This window comes from Notothenia rossii (assembly GCF_949606895.1).
Source record: "Notothenia rossii genome assembly, chromosome: 8".
In the NCBI taxonomy this organism is placed as follows: domain Eukaryota; kingdom Metazoa; phylum Chordata; class Actinopteri; order Perciformes; family Nototheniidae; genus Notothenia; species Notothenia rossii.
Genome location: NC_136906.1, coordinates 5,772,971 through 5,794,262, shown reverse-complemented (window position 1 = coordinate 5,794,262; position 21,292 = coordinate 5,772,971). Strand labels below are relative to the sequence as shown.

Below are 21,292 nucleotides of genomic sequence, written 5' to 3'. Positions count from 1 at the left end.
TGAGGACAACAGCAGAAAAACGACTTAAGAGTTCATAAACAAGTGAGGAAATTGGGAGGGAGACGGGTGAATAATATCTACTCGACTCTGCCTTTCCATGCAATCGCCCACTCCACCTTTTCCTCATTCACCCTTTTCCCCTTGCCTGTGTGTAAGTTTAGAAACAAGCTTAAGAAAAGTCTTTAAAAATCTAAACAAAAAACAGACCCTTGTTTATGTTGCTTTCCCTCCTTCGTGTTGGTATCTGCTCGAGGAAATTGGACATTTAATATCTGTACCAGGGACCAAACCGCTGCTCAGTGGTTTTTCACTTACAGCCTAATAAGACCACATCACTGTACAAAACATCCAACATGTGCTTTCTCTCTTTTCTGAAATCCTGAATTCCCCCCTCTCAGTCTTATCTGTCGGCCGGGGCTTATCTGATCTTCATGTCTCAATGTTTATCCGTCTGTCTGCTGATTCCTGGCATATCTCACGATCTTATTCCGGTTTGTTTACTTTTGGCGAGGGTCTGCTTCCACACAGCTATTCACAGAAACTCCAGCTGAGCCAAATGTGATGTGGTGTTACGTAACTCTCAGATATACACCATGAGGTTTGCTAAGCAGTGTAATTGTATGTGTACTAAAAACTTTTAACTTGATCTGGATTGTTTTGGTGTGCAGAGTTCAGAAAAAAACACTTCAAATCAATGTAAATTTCAAGAAATCATGACCCAGGTATTTGAGATAATCTACAGGTTTCATACAGGAACTATATTCTTTAACCGAACTACACCCACCTATCGTAAGTGCAAAGAATGAAGCGTTCATCTACTTCTTTAGTTACTCCTCAGGAGGACAGCATTTATGTTTTTTATCTTGGGCAATCACAAACTTCTCATCAATGAATAGATGCATGTTTTCTTCTGAGCTGGGACAAGGTTTGTAGGTGTAGTTCGGCAGAAAGAAAATAGGTCCTTCATGAAGTGGTTTATAACAAGGTCCGTGGATTATCTTGAGTAAATCTTCTTAAAACTACTCCTACAAACAGTATCACTGCGCTGAAGGAAGCGTTGGATCAGCTATAGCTAACGTTACGTACAGTTCAGTCCAGTTAGACGCCATTCATGTTTTTAAAATGTGCTTGAGGCTCTTTTCATGTATAGATGCACGCTGGCTTCTAAGAACTGTTGTGAGGTGTAGTTCGGTTGAAAGAAAATAGTTCCTAAATGAAACTGCTAACAACAATCTTTGTTCAAGACCCGCAAACAGTTAACAGATAGCTAATGTTCAAGCTAAACTGCGAAGGACGTCATTAATGTTTAAATCACAAGCCTCTTATCATCCTCTGCGTGGTCATACGGTTTGTAGCCATTTTTACCCTCTTTCTTGGTACATTCTGTCGGTATAACATGATATACATGTTGTATAAAACCTTGTAACTTGTGCCCGCATGCGACGGGATATAAATAACTTTTACAATCGTCCTGACAGACAGTGAAACTTTGACATGGCAAAGTATCTAGAAAGTCCTAATTAGTCTGTCAAGTGACCCTAAATATGAAATAACAAACTTTACATGAAAAAAAGCACTTTTCGTGAGAGAATTGACTTCCGCTGATCAAAAATAGCCTCATATGTACAGAGGCTGGAAGTAGTGGAGTACAAATACTTTGTTACTGTACTTAAGTAAATGTTTCCGGTATCAGTACTTTACTCCACTCCTTATTTTTCTGACCACTTTTTACTTTTACTTCTTACATTTTGAACACAAATACCTGAACTTTCTACTTCTACATGTTGAACACAAATACCTGTACTTTATACTTCTTATATGTTGAACACAAATACCTGTACTTTCTACTTCTTACATGTTGAACCCAAATACCTGTACTTTCTACTTCTTACACTTTGAACACAAATACCTGTACTTTCTACTTCTCACATGTTGAACACAAATACCTGTACTTTCTACTTCTTACATGTTGAACACAAATACCTGAACTTTCTACTTCTTACATGTTGAACACAAATACCTGTACTTTCTACTTCTTACATGTTGAACACAAATACCTGTACTTTCTACTTCTCTCATTTTCCAAACAGGCTGGTTCCTTTAGTCTGAATGTGTGTTTGGTGGCGTGATCATTATTATTTAGAGTCATTGTGTGCCTATTGATTTGAACACGATCCGTGTATCCATCACTTCCTGGTCTTCTCTAAAGAAGAGGGACCAATGAAAACGTTGTCATGTTGCCGTTGGTCACCATGGAAACATTCATTAGCTAACAATGACATTATTGTTCTATTAATATAAAGGGAGGTCAGGTACTCTTTAAAACAGCTGCTAGTTATGGGTACTTTTTACTGAAGTACATTTCAAAGCCTCTTTACTTTGACTTGAGTAAAGAAGTTTAGTCAGTATTTCTACTTTCACCAGAGTATTTTTTAACACGAGTATCTGTACTTCTACTTGAGTAAAGGATGTGTGTACTTTTGCCATCTCTGCTTATGTATAACTTGCATGCAATATTTCCAGGTTCTGATCTGCTGTAAATGCTGATGTTTTAAACATGTCAAGGTTGTGTGAGCACAAAACTTCTTGTTGCTTTCTACCTACGTCGCTTTCGTCTCAGTTCTCCCTCAGTGGTAAGAGATAAATATGTAACTTTTATGATAAACAGTCTCTTCATGTGGGCCAGAGGGTGGATTCAGTGTGGAGGGTCTTTCATATCATGGCAAACAGCAGTGAATATCTTCAGGTACCTGTTATAAAACCTCCCCTCACCCTCAACTCTGTCTCCCTGCTCACCCCCCTCTGCCTCCCCCTTTGAAGGCGTGGGAGTCGGGGAGAGAGTGAGCTAATACTCTGATTAAATGCTGGAAAAGAAGACTGATAGTATGAGAGGGCAGGGAAGAGGGCGAGGGCTAAAGGGGGAGGTGGGGAGAAATGAAGAGGGCGGAGGGGGAGAGGTGAGTATAAAAAGAGTTTCTGTGAAGTATTGGGGAATATTCCTGGGGAGAAAATACACAGAGGGAGATTTTTCCAAGACGACATAATTATCCTTAACGGTGAGTACATTAAAGCCAGTATTCTGAATGCAGGGGAAAGGTAGAGGTTGTTCACGACTCATTTGATGAATTACCTGATTCGTTTAATTCATGTTTTCTTATTTATTGCTGCAACATGCAATCCTCAAACTAAAACAGGCCTAAAGTACTCATTTGAATTAGTGAAAAGTATTCAAATCAGAATAAAATTGAGATAGAGAAACATATAAGATACGTTTAGAGTAAAGTGTGCAATGAGAAGTGTATAAAAAATACATACATTTAAGAAGTTAAAGTACAAGTTGAAATAAAAAAGAAAATACTGACATCAACATAAAGTAAAGATGAGCAATACAAAATTAAATAAAAAATATGAAGAAGATACAATTAAAGATTAAATCACAAAAATATTTGTATACAACTAAAGAGTTAAAGTAAAAATGTGCACAATGTACAACTCGTAAAAAGAATAAGTATTTCAATATGCAGCCTGAGGGTGTTCTGCGTGCCAGCATCATGCCTGTGGCTTTTTCCTTTGAGGTGACACTTTCTGCCTGCAGGGAATCAAACCCCACCAGGACCCCTGCTGAGACTCAGACAGGCATAAAAGCTCTGCAGACACTTAGGTCAGCACTACACACACACACACACACACACACACACACACACACACACACACACACACACACACACACACACACACACACACACGTCTAGATGTTTTCTGCCAGTCTGTGAACTCTGTGTCTCTATGCCCACTGTGAGTCTGTAAGCCAAGATAGGCCTGCGTGTGTGTGTGTGTGTGTGTGTGTGTGTGTGTGTGTGTGTGTGTGTGTGTGTGTGTGTGTGTGTGTGTGTGTGTGTGTGTGTGTGTGTGTGTGTGTGTGTGTGTGTGTGTGTGTGTGTGTGTGTGTGTGTGTGTGTGTGTGTGTGTCTGTTGCGGGTGTGTGTTGGCAAGTGTTTATATGTAATGAAAGCTACTATTGATGGCAAAAAGGAGGGCTGCTGCTGAAACAGAATCCCTTCCATATCCCACAAACAGAAGATTGTTATGAAAGCTTTTTTTTGTTGCTGTGCAGACATGCGAATGCCTGTGTGTGTGTGTGTGTGTGTGTGTGTGTGTGTGTGTGTGTGTGTGTGTGTGTGTGTGTGTGTGTGTGTGTGTGTGTGTGTGTGTGTGTGTGTGTGTGTGTGTGTGTGTGTGTGTGTGTGTGTGTGTGTGTGTGTGTGTGTGTGTGTGTGTGTGTGTTGGTCTGCTAAACACATCTGTTATATCTGTTTGTACAGATGTCAGACACCTTACTGTCAGTTTTGCATGTGATAGAGTGCAGATGTGTAGAAAACCTGCCTCCTATAAAATGTTGTTTCCCTGCATAAATGAACAACTGCAATATGTTATTGGAGAGTTTAATTAATATTTGTAAACATCAGCTGTTCTCTCTTAAGCCCAGAAACCAGAGAAGAACACATTTTGCGATTACATTTGGAGCTCCTAAAAATGTATTTTAAACTAAATTTAGCACTCATCTGGATTTACAGTGCGGATTTTAAACAACCTTCTTTCTCTTTCATTCATTTTATTTCCATTTGTATTCATTTTATTGGGTGTTAAGGCTTTTATTTTAACACCATTTTAATATATTTGTAAAACATTTCATTGTATTTTATTTTTTTAACTAAATGCAGAAACCTACTTTGGGGATTGTTTTGCACTCGTCATCACAATGCCACTTATCTTATTGTGTGTTAATGCTTTTATTTCTATTTCATTTTAACATTTTAATTTGTATTGCTATTGTAATTTTTATATGCATTAATATTTCATATTTTATTGTTTGTGTGTTAACGCTTATGTACGCACTTTGAGTCACCTTTGTGTTCTACATTTGCTGTATAAAATAACCTAAAAACCTCACCTGTGTTACATAACATCGACCAATGAAAAAGCATATAGGAGTTACATAATGAGTAGTATAATTGAAGTTAACAAACCAAGCTCCAGCTGTTACATGAGTGTGTGCTCTATGACGCCCTTTTCCATATCCATGCACATCTGTTATTATACATATATATAACTCTGGTGTTTGCCATGTGAAGTCTGCATCAAATTGCTAGCATGTATATATGTATACGTGCTGGTCGCATGCACAAAACCTCAAACACAGATTTAGAAACGTTGCCACTTTCACACATATGTGGTTCTTCACCCTTTGCCCACATTTAAAAAAAGTCTGAGCCACTTTCTCTGTGTTATTTCTCCTTCTTTTCCTATCTGACGACGCCTCACTGAAACACCTCTTTGTTCTCGTTTCCAGCAGGTCTCAAGATGAAGAGCGTTATCCAGTTTCTGGCAGTTTTTGCTGCGGTTTCTTTCTGCGTCTGCTATGGTACAGCTCCCCCCCCCCCCCAAAATACCTTCATTTTCCCATCATTCATAACATATAAAACATCCCATTTATCATCATTTATGCTTAACCTCATTCCATGTTTTTCCCGTAGACTCTCATGAGAGCACAGAGTCAGAAGAAGGTGATTAAATGTTGTCTGTCTGTTCATGGAAAAACATGCATGCAAAAAATACTTCACCGCCTGCTCTACTGTATATCTTAGTTTTTCAGGTGAGACACAACAGGTTTGTTTCAACCACTAATGCATTTTGAGAGTATTAAGCTTGCATGAGATGAGTATTTCCAGAAAACACCCGAAGATTAGACGTTTATGTTTTTATGTGACTGACTTTTGTTTTAAATTCAACACAAGTAGAATGAGATTATGCCTAATTTGTTTACATTATCATCGTTATTATTATCAATTCAGAAAGCTTGTATTACAAAACATATTTTCTCGTTCAACAAAAAGCCAATGGGATTTTTCCATTGGCTTTCAGAATATTGCAGAATCTATATATTTGGCAAACACATGTCTATGATACTATAACACCACTTGTATCAAATTCGAAGCATAATAGTAACTGCCAAAAGTAAAAAGCTAATGTTGGGCTATAAAGGAACTACAGCACGGTCACATGACTTCACGTCACCACCGCTAAGCTAAAGGTGGCTAATGTTGCGCTATAAAGGAACTACAGCACGGTCACATGACTTCACGTCACCACCGCTAAGTGGCTAATGTTGGGCTATAAAGGAACTACAGCACGGTCACATGACTTCACGTAACCACCGCTAAGCTAAAGGCGGCTAATGTTGGGCTATAAAGGAACAGCATGGTCACATGACTTCACGTCACCACCGCTAAGCTAAAGGCGGCTAATGTTGGGCTATAAAGGAACTACAGCACGGTCACATGACTTCACGTAACCACCGCTAAGCTAAAGGTGGCTAATGTTGGGCTATAAAGGAACAGCATGGTCACATGACTTCACGTCACCACCGCTAAGCTAAAGGTGGCTAATGTTGGGCGTGATGACGTTAAGTCGTCTCATTTAAACACTTGTTAGCAACCGCTTTTTTTTAAACACGTAAAAGCTTAGAAAGTTTATCAGTGGGGAATTTACTGATGATTTTATGTCGTAGAACAAAACCTGAAAATCTCCTCAGCTTGTGTTAACCACAGACCTTATTTCGGGCAGCTAATCTAAAACGCATTAAACTCTATTAGTTTAAAGGGGCCCTGCCTGAAACACCTCCGCTGGACTCCTTTGTTTACTTCAAGCAAATAGTGACACTATGTAACACTTGCACATCTGTTGTACACAATGTACATGGTAGGCTAAGGGGCGGGACATCACTAAGCGGTTGACCAATCACAAGACTGGGCTCTGGTTTCAGACAGAGGGTGAAAAGAGGTGCTGCAGCACAGGCAGTATGAGAAAAATAAAGAGCTTTTTGAAAATTAAAGCATGGAGACATGTCACAGAGACACTACATGCTGATATACACCTGAACATCAGCAGGAGAGGACTCTTTAAAGTAGAGACACTACATACTGATATACACCTGAACATCAGCAGGAGAGGACTCTTTAAAGTAGAGACACTACATACTGATATGAACCTGAACATCAGCAGAATATGACCTCTTTAATATTTAACATCCACCTGTAGTGTCTCTCCTCACTAACATCAGTTGCATGACGTGCATGCCTTACCTGATTAAAACGAGGATGTTTTGTCGAGTAAACATTTGTGGTTCCAGATGTGTTTGTGCCTCCGAACCAAGCCAACTCGTTCATCGCGCCGCAGCAGGGGAACGCATACAACCCACCGAGAGGGAACACCCCTTACAACTTCGTGAGGTAGAAGACACAACCACAGCACACCAGCCTTCAAATTAAACTTCTGTAAAACCACACACCCGCAGAGACAGGCACACATTATGGCCGGCCATTAAGGGAAAACCTAATTAGACTATTAAACTTCTACATGTGTGAGAATGCACGACTTGGAGAAGAAAGGCAACAAGAATGAAGCTGTTCCAGATTACAGCTCTCCTCCTTTTTCTCACCATTCTTCCCTTTTACTGTCTCTGGGTTTTTTTCGAGGAGGAAGGATGCTCCAGAGCCACTATTTCAAGCATGCTACGTCACCGAGTGCCGCCGAAGGACTGTTCCAATGTCCAGCATACTTGAAATTCTACAGAGGCCGGCGTCCTTCGTAGCGAGAAATTTCGAGGCTGCACATGTGTAGACTCCGCGGTCTTAAAATCCCCACAATGCTTTGCGCGCTGACCAATTTCCAAATCTTTGGCGGAAATCGCGCTCCATTTAAGGCAGGGCCTCGCATATGACACACACCTGTTAGCCTGTTCCACCATTCTTTGTTTTCCGAGGCCAGGAAGGATTATTGCCTCGCGCTTCTGAAGCAAGTGACTCGGAAGACATGTGCTACCAAGCAAGCGTCCTCGACATTGAGAAACACCCTCTGTCTGCCTTTCCAAGTACTCTGGGTGTTTCTCAATGTCGAGTACGCTTGCTCGGTAGCACATGTCTTTCGAGTCACTTGCTTCAGAAGCGAGGCAAGAATACTTCCTGGCATTTGGAAAACTAAGAGTTGAACAGGCGAGCAAGTGTGCAGGTGTGCGTCATATGAGAGGCCCCGCCTTACATTTTCCGCCACAGATTTGGGGAAATTGGTCCATGCGCAAAGCATTGTGGGGATTTAAAGACCGCGGAGTCTACACATGTGCAGCCTCGAAATTTCTCGCTACGAAGTACGCCGGCCTCGGTAGAATTTAAGAATGCTGGACATTGGAACAGTCTTTCGGCGGCACTCGATGACGTAGCATGCTTGAAATAGCGGCTCTGGAGCATCCTTCCTTGACATTGAGAAACACCCACTGTCTGCCTTTCCAAGTACTCTATATAGTCGAAGAAATTAGGTACTTGTGCTTCAGTTGAGTATTTCCTGCATTATCCTAGTTCACACTTTTCCAAGTACATTTCGTTGACATATATTGTAGTTTTTAAGTACTGCTACTTTATGTTAATTGCTACAGAATTATGTTAATTAGACAAAATACAAATACATTATTATACATGACACATTATTCTAACTTCTACTTTTACTTTTGGTACTTTAAGTATAGTTTATTTTAATAATATCCATTTGTAAATATTATTATAATAATAATACAAATAATAACAAGGATGGTGATGGTGATAATATTAATAATAATAATAATAATAATAGTATTACAAATACAAATAATAACAAGGGTCGTGATGATAATATTAATGGTAATAATAATTATAAGAACTTTTCTAAGAACTCAACGACACCCCTAAAAAAACATATAAGCATACACCAAACATTCACACAGAAATACATTTAAAGAAATATCATAAAGTATAGGACGGAACGCGGTAAGACGAGTTTAACGAGAAGAAGCAAGCTTGATTAATTATTTTGTTTTACTTTAACTTGTAACTGAATATTTGTACACTGTATTGTTGCTCCTCTCACTGATCTCTGAGCGTTTCCCCCCCTCTCAGGAAGGTGAAGACTCTGGCAGAGAGGCGTGCAGAGACCTGCGAGGATTATTCTCCGTGTCGTTACTACGCCTACACACACGGCTTCCAGCAGGCCTACCAGAGGTTCATTTCTTATTTTGAAGTTACTTAACTGCATATCATTGTATTGTTATCTTTGATTTTCAGAGATGGCAAAAGTACACGCATCCTTTACACAAGTAGAAGTACAGATACTCATGTTTAAAAATACTCTGGTAAAATTAGAAGTACTGACTAAACTTCTTTACTCAAGTAAAAGTAAACTTTGAAATGTACTTCAGTAAAAAGTATAATAATAATAATAATAATAATAATAATAATAATAATAATAATAATAATAATAATAATAATAATAATAATAATAATTATACATTATATTTTTATAGGGCTTTTCAATGACCCAAAATCGCTTTACAATATAAGGGAAGGTTAGGGTGTGGGGGGATGGGGGGTATAGGACTATCAAACTTGATCAACCGGCATGGATTGATGGGGGGTGGGATATGAGTAGACAAGAGGAGAAGAGATGAGTTTTGAAAAGGGACTGGAATACTGTGAGGGTCTCAGAATAGCGGAGATCTTTGGGACAATATGTTCAAAACGTTTTTCTTTCAAAATGTAAAAAAATTCTAAATTGTGAAAAATTAAATATAAAATATTTATAATGTGAACTAAAATATAATACTAAAGATTATTCACGTGATTTTTCTTTACAAAAATGACAAGAATGGCATAAAAACACATATTATTCTAATACGGGTCCTTTCAGACCCACTTATGGAAGAGTGTAGTCACTCGGGCATCGAAGGGTTAACCTGTGAACATTTTATATTTTGCTGCATGCAACGGGAATTTCTTGTTTATTTTTAACTTGTGATGTGTCATTTTGTAAAGCACTTTGAGCTGCATGTGTTGTATGAAATGTGCAATATAAATAAAGCTTTATTATTATTATGATTTTAGGTACTTTGCAGCCCGAAACGTGCCTCAGACACCAGCCAGGGCGCCGAGACACTGAACAGAAATCCTGCAGAATCACCATCAAACAGTCTGAGGAAGAACGGCGTGCCTTCGATCCACGAGTCACAACTTTCATGTAATTGATGTGGTTGTTTTTGTGGTCTTTCTAAATATCCCATCGTTCCACACGTGTAGAAATCCTTTGTGTAATCTCAGGATAGTTTGTATCCACTATTATCACACCTTCACAGCATTTAAGAGCTTTGTGTGAAGCACACGGAGGAAGTGTGTCGTTCGCTATGAACCAACTGTTTCTCACATTATCCTTATTTATCCAGCACTGCTGTCAGTGAGTGTCTCCATTGCTTTGAAATAAACAAATAAAATACCATTTAATGTTTTCTTGTTAAAGTGATTTCTTTGCTTTATGAGAGAGTGAACACATTCGGTCCAATTACTGTGACATTTCAGATGAAATTAGCTATTTTCAAAACTTGATGTGTGTTAAAGGGTGGAGCTAGAATAGTGCTGATAAAAGTCAAAGGTCACCTATAATGCAAAATCCACTTCTTCATGTCTCTTCTACATCAACATGTGTCCCCTCTTCTTCTTGTCTCTTCTACATCAACATGTGTCCCCTCTTCTTCATGTCTCTTCTTCATCAACATGTGTCCCCTCTTCTTCATGTCTCTTCTACATCAACATGTGTCCCCTCTTCTTCATGTCTCTTCTACATCAGTATGTGTCCCCTCTTCTTCATGTCTCTTCTACATCAACATGTGTCCCCTCTTCTTCATGTCTCTTCTACATCAACATGTGTCCCCTCTTCTTCATGTCCTTTCTACATCAGCATGTGTCCCCTCTTCTTCATGTCTTTTCTACATCAACATGTGTCCCCTCTTCTTCATGTCCTTTCTACATCAGCATGTGTCCCGTCTTCTTCATGTCTCTTCTACATCAACATGTGTCCCCTCTTCTTCATGTCTCTTCTACATCAACATGTGTCCCCTCTTCTCCATGTCTCTTCTACATCAACATGTGTCCACTCTTCTTCATGTCTCTTCTACATCAACATGTTACTCCTCTTCTTCATCAACATGTGTCCCCTCTTCTTCATGTCTCTTCTACATCAACATGTGTCCCCTCTTCTCCATGTCTCTTCTACATCAACATGTGTCCCCTCTTCTCCATGTCTCTTCTACATCAACATGTGTCCACTCTTCTTCATGTCTCTTCTACATCAACATGTTACTCCTCTTCTTCATCAACATGTGTCCCCTCTTCTTCATGTCTCTTCTACATCAACATGTGTCCCCTCTTCTTCATGTCTCTTCTTCATCAACATGTGTCCCCTCTGTGTAAAGAGACCGTGAATATTTCAGGAACAAAGATTCTCTCTCTTTTTGATCCATTTCTATAAAAACCTGTCTGAAAATGAGCTGATCAGATTTTGGCCACTTTATGATGTCATAACAATGTGTTGTCTTGTGTAACCATTAGCCAATCACCAACCAAGGTAACCCCCGCCCCCCCCATGACATTATAGATATACTTGTTCTTGCATGATGTATTATAACATTTGTATTTCTCTTAATATTTTTTAAATGTCATAACTGTTTTAAAAATAGCTGTTAAAATAGATCTATATTTGTTCTTTTTTCATAAGCTAGATAGCCTTTATGTTTTCACCATATACACCAATGAAAGTTCCCTTTTTGTGTTAACCAACATGGCAATAAACCTCATATTTATTGCATTGATCTAGTTTACTTCTAGAATTGTTAAGATAAAAAAATATATACATTTTGTTTGGATTTGTATTGTAAAATTAGGCCATTTAAGACGTTCTGTGAGCAAACGGTGAAACTAAAAAACTCAGACATTAGACTGCATTGAGCATCAACAATAGCATCCATGTTCTAATTAACTACTAAAATGCAACATGATGAGATGTTCTTAAAAAAAAGGGCAAAGATTACAAAGACACAGCTCTAGTTCTGTTTTAATTAACATGTTCTGCTTCCACTGTGTAAACCTTTCTGACACTTTATTGGCAAACCACCCTCTTGTTCTTGGTTAAAAATATCTTCCCTCATTTCAAATTACCCTTTCCACAAATGTTCAAACACGCTGTTTTTAAATGTCGCTTTATTTCTGTAGGAAAATCGGAGAAAACCTGTAACAGAATGTGGGACGGTGGTTTTTCTCTTTAGTTCACATGCTTTCCTCTGCATTTAGTGACCTGAATGTGAAACTCTGACCTCTGCAGGATCACAGCTGCACTGCATTCCTCACATTTCATTCAAGGTTTTTATCGCATGCTGCAAGAAGTCTGGTGATTCTACATCATTCTGCGTCACTTTTTAGTGTTTTATAGTTTTTTAAAAATTGATTTTGTATCAATTTCATACCTTAAACCTTCCATCTTAAGATGAAGCACATCCAAGCAATGATTCAAGGACAGTCTGATGTATTAGCAGCCGATAAAGTACGTAAAAAAGACGTTACTATATTTAATAGAAAGACAAATCCAGTGGCTATGAGTTACCTACGGAAGCCCTGAAAGGCCAAAAAGAAAAACAATATTTTGGTAATTAATTGTCTTAGTTGTTTCTCTCTTGTGTTTATGACTTAAAAACTAACGGAAACATGTATTTGCTGGGTTATTATTTCCTTAAATCCTTGAAAATTAAGAAATGGCAATCCCCCTTTTTTATCACAATCAATTTCTAAGTGTTGTTGATGTGATAGTCTCAAAGTGTGTGTTAAGCAAGTTATGCAAGTTTTACTCTACTTAATTACACATCTTAAAAGAGGTGGGAAGAAGTTTACACTTATTTAATCCCACCCCTTCTCCCAAAAACTAAATTATTAACATATATATTTCTTTTTTTTGCTTTTTTTAAAAAACAAACTAACAAAACAAAAACATAAAACAACAAATAAAACAACAGATACATAAATAAACAAATAAACTAACAAATACATAACAGAGGTAAATTATATTGAATGAAAGATAAAACATTAAACCAAATAAATAAATAAACTGCAAATACCCAGTTATACTTGCTTTATATTTTGTTTTTATTTTTGTTAATTTGTAAATTCAATATTTTCTACTTTCTTGTTGATTTCTAGTCTTTTTAATTGTTATTGTACAATGCCATGTCTTTATGCTGCTGCAACACAAACATTTACCAAATTGGGATCAATAAAGTACTTCTTATCTTATCTTATATTATCTTAACTTATCTTATCAGAGGACTTAATAACAGAACTGTTTAGGCCACTAGATGTCCCTGCTGTACAAGATAAGGACACATACAAAGAAAGGAAAGCTATTAAAGAAGACATTATTGGACAATAGGAGTGTCCCTTTCTGTTTTAACAAAAGCCAGATATGCTCTCCTTGTACTTTTTACAATACTAGCTGGTTGTGAATGCCACATTATGTTTGTTATCCTCCAGAATATTTATGAATCTCACAACTGGAGAAAGAAAAACCGTCTTAAATACGTGTCTAAAGATCTTTGGATTCTAGATAAAGTAGATAAAACACAAGATAAGATATTAATAGCCGAGGGGAAATCCAGTTGTATAAAGCAGCAACAGGGTAAAAAACACAGGACAGCAAAGATTCACACAGATTAATAAAATCAAAAATAAATTAAATCAAGAAAATAATTAAAATGATAATAATAATAAAAGACTATGAAATGGGAGATGAGTAAAAATAAGAGTAAAAAACTGTAAAATAACTGTCAGCATATTTACATATTTTGTCATCTAAGTTATAAAGTACGGAATAAGTTAAAGTAACAAGTAGTGCTGCGTACCGGTACGCCGAACCGGTACTGGACTTGTAAAAGGTTTCGGTTCAAGTCCGGTTAAAACCGGAACGTCAGGAACCGGTACTTACGTATATTCTCCTTTGTGTTCTAAACCATCTAAAACCTTCCATAGATCGAGAAATTTGCGCTGAGAAAAGACGAAAAACATTGTTTTGGCTTCTGATATGGCGGCCATTACTGAGCTCACGAAGTCTCGCAAAATATCGCAACTGAATGTGAGTCCAGGTACACAGCACTAGTGACAAGTGAAAATGGACATCTGTACACATAGTGACATATCTACCTATTTGGTCTACTAATAATATATTAACATGGGTTGTGGAAACAGTGTATATTTATGTCCAGTGATTTAATTGTATTTCTTTTTCATCATTAACCCCTTGTTGTGCAGCCTGATGGCTACAGGCACAAAGGACTGTCCGAGGCGCTTGGTGCGTTGTTGTGGAGGGATGAGTCTGTGGCTGAACGTACTCCTCATCTTCACTAGCTCTGCATGGGGGTAGGGGGGGGGGGGTGGGGGTGGCAGGGGTTCTCTAGGATGCTGTCAAGCTTCCTCCTCATCCTCCCCTCTGCCACCTCCTCCAGATTGTCCAGTTGTACTCCCGCTACAGAGCTAGCCTTCCTCACGAGCTTGTTCAGCCTGCCAGTGTCCATGTTTCCACCCCAGCACACCACGGCAAAGAAGAGCACACTGGCCACCACAGACTGGTAGAACATCTGCAGCAGCCTCGTGCACACGTTGAATGACCTGAGCCTCCTCGGGAAGAACAGCTTGCTCTGTCCCTTCCTGAAGAGAGCATCGGTGTTATCTGTCCAGTCCAGTTTATTGTTTAAGTGCACTCCCAGGAACTTGTAGCTGTTCACCACCTCCACATCCTCCCCCCTGATGGCGATGGGGGTCAGAGGCCTCTTCCTGCTCCGCCTGAAGTCCACCACCTGCTCCTTAGTCTTGCTGATGTTGAGCTGGAGGTGATTGCAGTCACACCAGCCTACGAAGTTCTCAACCAGGGCCCTGTACTCCTCCTCATCGTCATCTGTGATGCAGCTGACAATGGAGGAGTCGTCAGAGAACTTCTGGTGGTGGCATGAGCCGGAGTTGAAGTGGAAGTCGGAGGTGTAGAGGGTGAACAGGAATGGTGACATGTGAATCAGGGCCAGAGATTTGTTTGATGCACATACTGTCAGTCCTTTACAAAATAGTTTCAAACAATAAAAACATTTCTTGAAAGCTTATTTTTCTCTCTCAGACATCCTTTGTAATACAATACAGGTAATGTCAGTAGAGTGGAGATCCCCGCCAGGTGCGTCCAGACAAACACCGCAGTGATGTTCGTCTGAATGAATACAAACCACTTTTGTTTTACCTTGACATGTAAACAGGAACAATGGAAGGAAACAAAGCACATTTCCTTCACAGAGAAGTAGGTGTTGATCACTATCAGCCTGTTAGGAGAAGGAAGAAGTCTGCGGTAAAAACATTGTAAGGTCTGAGATTTACATGTTTTGTTTTAGGACATAACATACGTCAGTAAATACCCCACTGGTGAATGCCTGAAGCTTCGATGTGTCATAAAAACAGTGTTTGCTGTCATTGAAGTGTCAATTCTCGATGTCAGTAAGTTAGAGTAATGTTGTGGTTAGTATAAACAGAGGCGGGAGAAGTACTCAGATCTTACTTGAGTAAAAGAAGAAGTACTCAGATCTTGTACTTGAGTAAAAGTAGAAGTACACAGATCTTGTACTTGAGAAAAAGAAGAAGTACTCAGATCTTGTAATAGAGTAAAAGTAGAAGTACTCAGATCTACTTGAGTAAAAGTAGAAGTACTCAGATCTTACTTGAGTAAAAGTAGAAGTACTCAGATCTTGTTCTTGAGTAAAAGTAGAAGTACTCAGATCTTGTACTTGAGTAAAAGTAGAAGTACTCAGGTCTTGTACTTGAGTAAAAGTAGAAGTACTCAGATCTTGTACTTGAGTAAAAGTAGAAGTACCAGAGTGTAGGAATACTCTGTTACAGTAAAAGTCCTGCATTCAAAATGTTCCTCAAGTAAAAGTAGGAAAGTATTCTCATCAAAATATAGTGAAAAGTAGCGACAGTAAAAGTAGTCATTGTGCAGATTGGTCCATTTCAGAATAATATATATGATATGTTTTATAATGATTGATCATGAAAGTGTTCTCAAAGCTGGTAAAGGTGCAGCTAGTTTGAATGACTTTGTATACTGCAGGGTAGCCTGTGACTTTACTCCAGGTGGAACTAAAGTCTGATTCACACTTGATTATATTTCACATCATTCATCCACATCTGTGAAGTAACTAAAGGGATTAAATACATGTACAGTAGTGGAGCAAAAGTAAACCATGTACCTCTGAAATGTAGTGGAGTAGAATAAAGGCATTACATGGAAATACTCAAGTAAAGTATTCTTAAGTACTTGAGTAAATTGACTTCGTTTTTCCCACCTCTGGTTATAAAGTATGCTTAAAATGTCCCCATGTTTTTAGATTATTTAACCATTCTTCTTTTCATGCACTCTGACTGAGAATGTAATCCTTTCCAAGGTAAGCCAGGAAATGTTTGACTGTCATAAAGCGTTGCGGGAAAGCATCTTATCATTCCAGCAAAACTTGCGTTTCCGACCAAGATTGATGCCAACCATGCAAGCTCATTTATCTTGCATCACACAGCAGTTGATTTCATCACAGTTGAAATACCACTTGGATTGAAAGTAAGACTACTTTTTTCTTGTAGTATTCTCACTCTCGCTCCACATACACTATAAACCAGATACTGAAGATTTCCTTTGAACATTACATGCATCATGCTGCCCAACAACAAACATCTGCAACACATTTTGTGGAAACTTGGGGAAGATTTTCTTGCCTGAAACTGTGTCTTCTGAAATGTATATGTGTGTTGTTGCGGGAAGACGCTGTGAAATCCTGGCTTTGATCTGTTGGCAGCGTAATGCAGTCAGACAAGTCTACCAGAGGCTCTCACTCAAAAACCTTTGCTGTCAAATATTCCCGTAACTCCTTTTCTGTTTGTGTTTTCTTTATAGCCTACTTGTGCAAAAGGATGAGACAGAGATAACAGAGAAAGGGGGAGCTTTGTAACATCTTATATTTTGAATAATTATACATAAAGCCAATCAAAGTGAATTCCTATCGAATAATGTTTTCAAATAAACAGACAAGCTTTATTTTGTCCAAATGAAGTGTTTTGTAATGTAAATGAAGTACGGGTGAATTAGCAGATCAAATGTATTTCCCCACAGGTATTTCCCAAACATATTTCCCCAACATTTGGAGATCCCCAAACATCAACCAAGCCTGCTTTGAATATCTTATCTACATTATGGGGGAAGTCGTCTGTGATGCCATGTCTTAAAACACGCTGTTTGCATATTGTGGCAGAGATGACGTGAGAAAAAGTTCACCGAAAAGTGTTTTTATTTTTTACTCCAGCTACTGATTGATTTACTAAACCAGTCTTCCAAACACAGACACTTATGTATTCATCATTACTTTGTAAAAAATCCTATCTTAAAACTCCCTAATGGCTAAATAAGATAAGATAGCCTATAAGTTTCATTTTTTGACATTTTCTTCCACTTTGATTTTAGTTTTTTAGTTTTACTTGTCAAATGTTTCGCTTAGGGCCCTGTTTAGGTCGAAATGTTCCCTACAGTACTTGGCTTCATTACAGAACACACAATCACAACATCTTTGTGAGCTAACATGCTAGTCTCTATAACAACAATTATATCGGCCCAACATCAGAATACTAGCCTTGTTGTTCTGAGCATGTTAGCATTGCAACGATAGCATAATGCACTGCCTCTGGCCTCACACAGCTCCTAGCATTGTACACTGACCCTTCGCTGAGTACACTGCAGATTTGTTAACACTTGCTCAGTGTGTGAATTTCGACTGTGTAGAGTTCTCTCAAATTGCACACAGCAGCTGTTGCTTCAAGTAATGACTGGCCAGCAACGTTAGCGATAGCTGTAGCAAATCACTACAGATTGCTTCACTGACACAATAAATGTACAGTAGATTATTTTCAACACCGACATATTGGTATTAAATAGTGGAAAAAAACACATGAGCTTATTTTATTTCTATATTGCTTTGGTCGCACAACAGCCATTGTTTGCATTGGGAGGTAGGCCTACTTCAGCTTTTAAAATAGCACATGTAATTACAAAAATACTTAAATACAAATTCATTCATTTAGATTGGAAGAAGAATTACATTTATTTCCGGTATTTCCTCATTGTTCATTTCCAAACCTATTATCTCAATGCTTTGGAGATCCCCTTTTATTTTGCCACGCCTTTGTTTACCGAAAATATAGTACTGACTTTGCTTCATTACGAAGTGTCTGTGAGAAGTGTCTCTCATGCGATGATGTGCGTAGTTTTGGCACAGATTGCATAAGTGACTAACAAGTACAGTAAGTGAGCTACCAGTAAAGTTTGTTTATTATTCACTCTAGCTGCTGATTGATCGACTGAACCAGTCTTACAAGTCCAATCTGCCTCAGGGGTTGAATAACAAAGTCTTTTGCAGTCATTATTATTTAATTACACATGGTGTCTTATATTCATACTTATATTAGAATTCATCATTTCGGAATAGAATCAAAATTTAAATAATAATTTAAAAAATTGATAAATTAACTGTTGAAACAAGATATCACAGTAAAACCTTGAAAATGAACATGTTAAATATATTTACATAAGTGTGCAGATGTGAGTGCTCCGCCCCCTTTTTTTGTTTATTTCTTGCCTGACGTGTTTGTCCTCAATCAAACTTTGGAAACTCCCATTGCGACACCTGCCTGTATAAAACAAGGGACAGTTGGCTCTTCTGTGATTTCAGTGCTACACATATGATTTCACCACGATGGATCTGGTAACGTTTGAGAAGGAGAACCGTAAGCGTATCCAAGCCGTTGAGACTTCATTCGGCCCGGCAGGGAGGCATCTATGCGAGCCAGGGAGAGTTCTGGTGGGTCAGGGTCGTCTCATGAAACAGGGACGGAGTAAACCTGAGCCTAAAGTGTTCTTTCTGTTCAACGACATGCTGGTGTACGGCGGCATCATCCTGAACGGACGCTGGCACAAAAAACAGAAAGTCATCCCTCTAGGTAAGCAGATCTAGTCCGACAGATTCAATTCAAATGTTTTATTGTCATATATGCTCAAAGCTACAGTTTAGAAATGGCAATGAAATTCTTCTGACCTGAGCTCCTCCAACAACGCAACATATATAATAAAATACAAAGTAGTGCAAAAAGTCTATATCTGCATAACGATGATCTGTTGGTATCTATACCTCTGTAGAAGCTTTAGTGATCAAGTATTTGTTTTAGTTTGGCTCTCTTGTGACTTTGTATTCACGTGCATAAGATATCTGCAACAGCAATTCAATGGAGGTGCATGGAATTTAAAGTATGCCGCACAAAACAATGACAACATATCACCATGCTACCTTAACTACTCATCTGAGCAAAGTGCACTTCGCCAATTTTGGACATACCAATTACATTTGAGTTTGGTCAATGTAGTTGTACATTTTTCCAAAAAGAATACTGGCATAGCCCCAGGGCCGTGGGAAGTAGGGGTGCTGAGGGTGCTGCAGCACCCCCTGGTGGAGGACAGGGGATCTGCACTTCCACAAGATATAATTAAAAAAAAAACGAATCTTCAGCCTTGATGTAACAACATTCATAATTAAGTAAAGATAACACCCTTTTCCCCGGTTACATTTTCCATTTGCCCTGTACGATGGGTGCTGTGAGTGATGAAGTGGGGGATGTTGGCTTATCAGGCGCCCGCAGCTCACAGCCAAAGTGAGAGAGATAGAGAGAGGGGATACGCGATAGCCCCATGTCTTCATTTACGATCAGGTTAAACAAGTGTGGTTAAAACAACCCTTAATTTTAAAACATGATGAAAACACCTCACAACACCTGTTGTATTGATGCACCTGAAGAAGTTTCAAAAGTTGTTATCCAAAGCCTTTAAAATTAAATTATCAGTACAGCTGAATACTGCATGGGTAAGGTCAGAAAATATATTTATTTGACGGCAATCAACTGAATGAAAAGGACAAATATCCACCTCAAGTCTTTCTGTGCAGCGTGTTGACCACACCATAGTATCCATGTGTTTTTTGGACTGTTAACAATATCTTTCCTGTCATTTCAGAGGACATCATGCTAGAGGACATGAAGACAAGGAGGGATTGAGTTACAAATGGCTGGTCCGTACACCGTGCAAGTCGTTTTTGTGTCCGCCGATTCGCTCGAAGAAAAGCAGGCCTGGATGGAGAACATTGGAACAGTCGGTTAAACCTTCTGCAGCGGTGTGGCAGCCGACCCGGATCCACGTTTGCTGTAACCTGGATCCCAGACAGGGCCGCCTACAAATGCATGCGCTGCTTCAAAATGTTCAGTCTCATCGAACGCCGACACCACTGCCGAAAATGTGGCTTTTTGGTCTGCAATGCATGCTCCAAGGAGCGAGCAGTGATAGATCACATTCACCCCACAAAGAGGTTGAGGATCTGCTGTCTCTGCCACAAGAAGAAGGAGGAGATGTCTCGACTGAGAGGAGACGACCCTAGAAAGAGAAGTACAGAGGAGGATGATGATGAGGGAACATGCAGTGATGAAGAGGAAGGAGGAAAGACAATGCAGAATGAGGTTTCCAGCAGCTGGCTAGACTACCAGAATGGAAACTGGGGAGATAGTGACACCTATGTTGCACCACGACCGATGCATCTGCGTTGAATGCCATGGAAAACGGATTTGAAGTCAATTGAGAACATTGTTACAAAGAGAATTGAACCATTTAATTGTATGCACACTGGAAAAAATGCCGTTTTCACTTGAAATAAGTACAAAAATCTGCAAATATACCTGGCAAGATTTAGGGTTTTTGTTGTGCATATCTTTTTATTGCATTCATTAGTGTAGTGTGATTCATGCAAAACTTACTGTATAGTCTCTCGAGTGTCATTATCATATATGTACTGTTTATACAAGAGAATGTGAAATATGTGTTGATTTACTGTTTACTTATGAAAAATGTTTTGCACACCTGCTGAAATGATCCAAAAAACAATAAAGCACTTACAATATATGTCAAGGATGTCTGTTATTGTTTGATTATTAAGAGTCATGCATCTGTAATGTCAAAGTAATCCTGAAGAGCTCTCAAGTCTCACGCATTTCACTCCATTCTCACGCTCACACGCCACACCTTGTATTTCTCACGCAGAGATTCCTGTCCAGGGTACCGCCCGCCAAGTTGCACCGCAATTTTGTAAACAAACTAGGCTTGCTTGAGACGCGTGCACTCCACTAGCACCCCCCCCCCCCCCCCCACTTCACTACATGAAGCTGACATTTTTTATTATCTTATTTATTATAAATTAATACATTTTGTTTCAGATTGTTTCAGATTTTTA

General features: G+C 38.9%; 1 protein-coding gene and 1 pseudogene across 2 annotated transcripts; both read left to right on the top strand.

Annotated features, from left to right (window-relative positions):
• Positions 1-2,970: 2,970 nt before the first annotated feature.
• Positions 2,971-10,353, top strand: mgp (matrix Gla protein). Its single transcript, XM_079644383.1, has 6 exons — positions 2,971-3,056; positions 5,354-5,422; positions 5,535-5,564; positions 7,190-7,289; positions 8,985-9,086; positions 9,966-10,353. Exons 2-6 carry the CDS (start codon positions 5,362-5,364, stop codon positions 10,018-10,020), a joined length of 348 nt encoding a protein of 115 aa, XP_079500509.1. The 5' UTR covers positions 2,971-3,056; positions 5,354-5,361; the 3' UTR covers positions 10,021-10,353.
• Positions 10,354-18,639: 8,286 nt separating this feature from the next.
• On the top strand, positions 18,640-20,970 carry LOC307014350 (pleckstrin homology domain-containing family F member 2-like; annotated as a pseudogene). The gene is made up of 3 exons: positions 18,640-18,965; positions 19,162-19,177; positions 20,029-20,970. The product of its transcript is annotated as a pleckstrin homology domain-containing family F member 2-like (transcript).
• Positions 20,971-21,292: the final 322 nt, after the last annotated feature.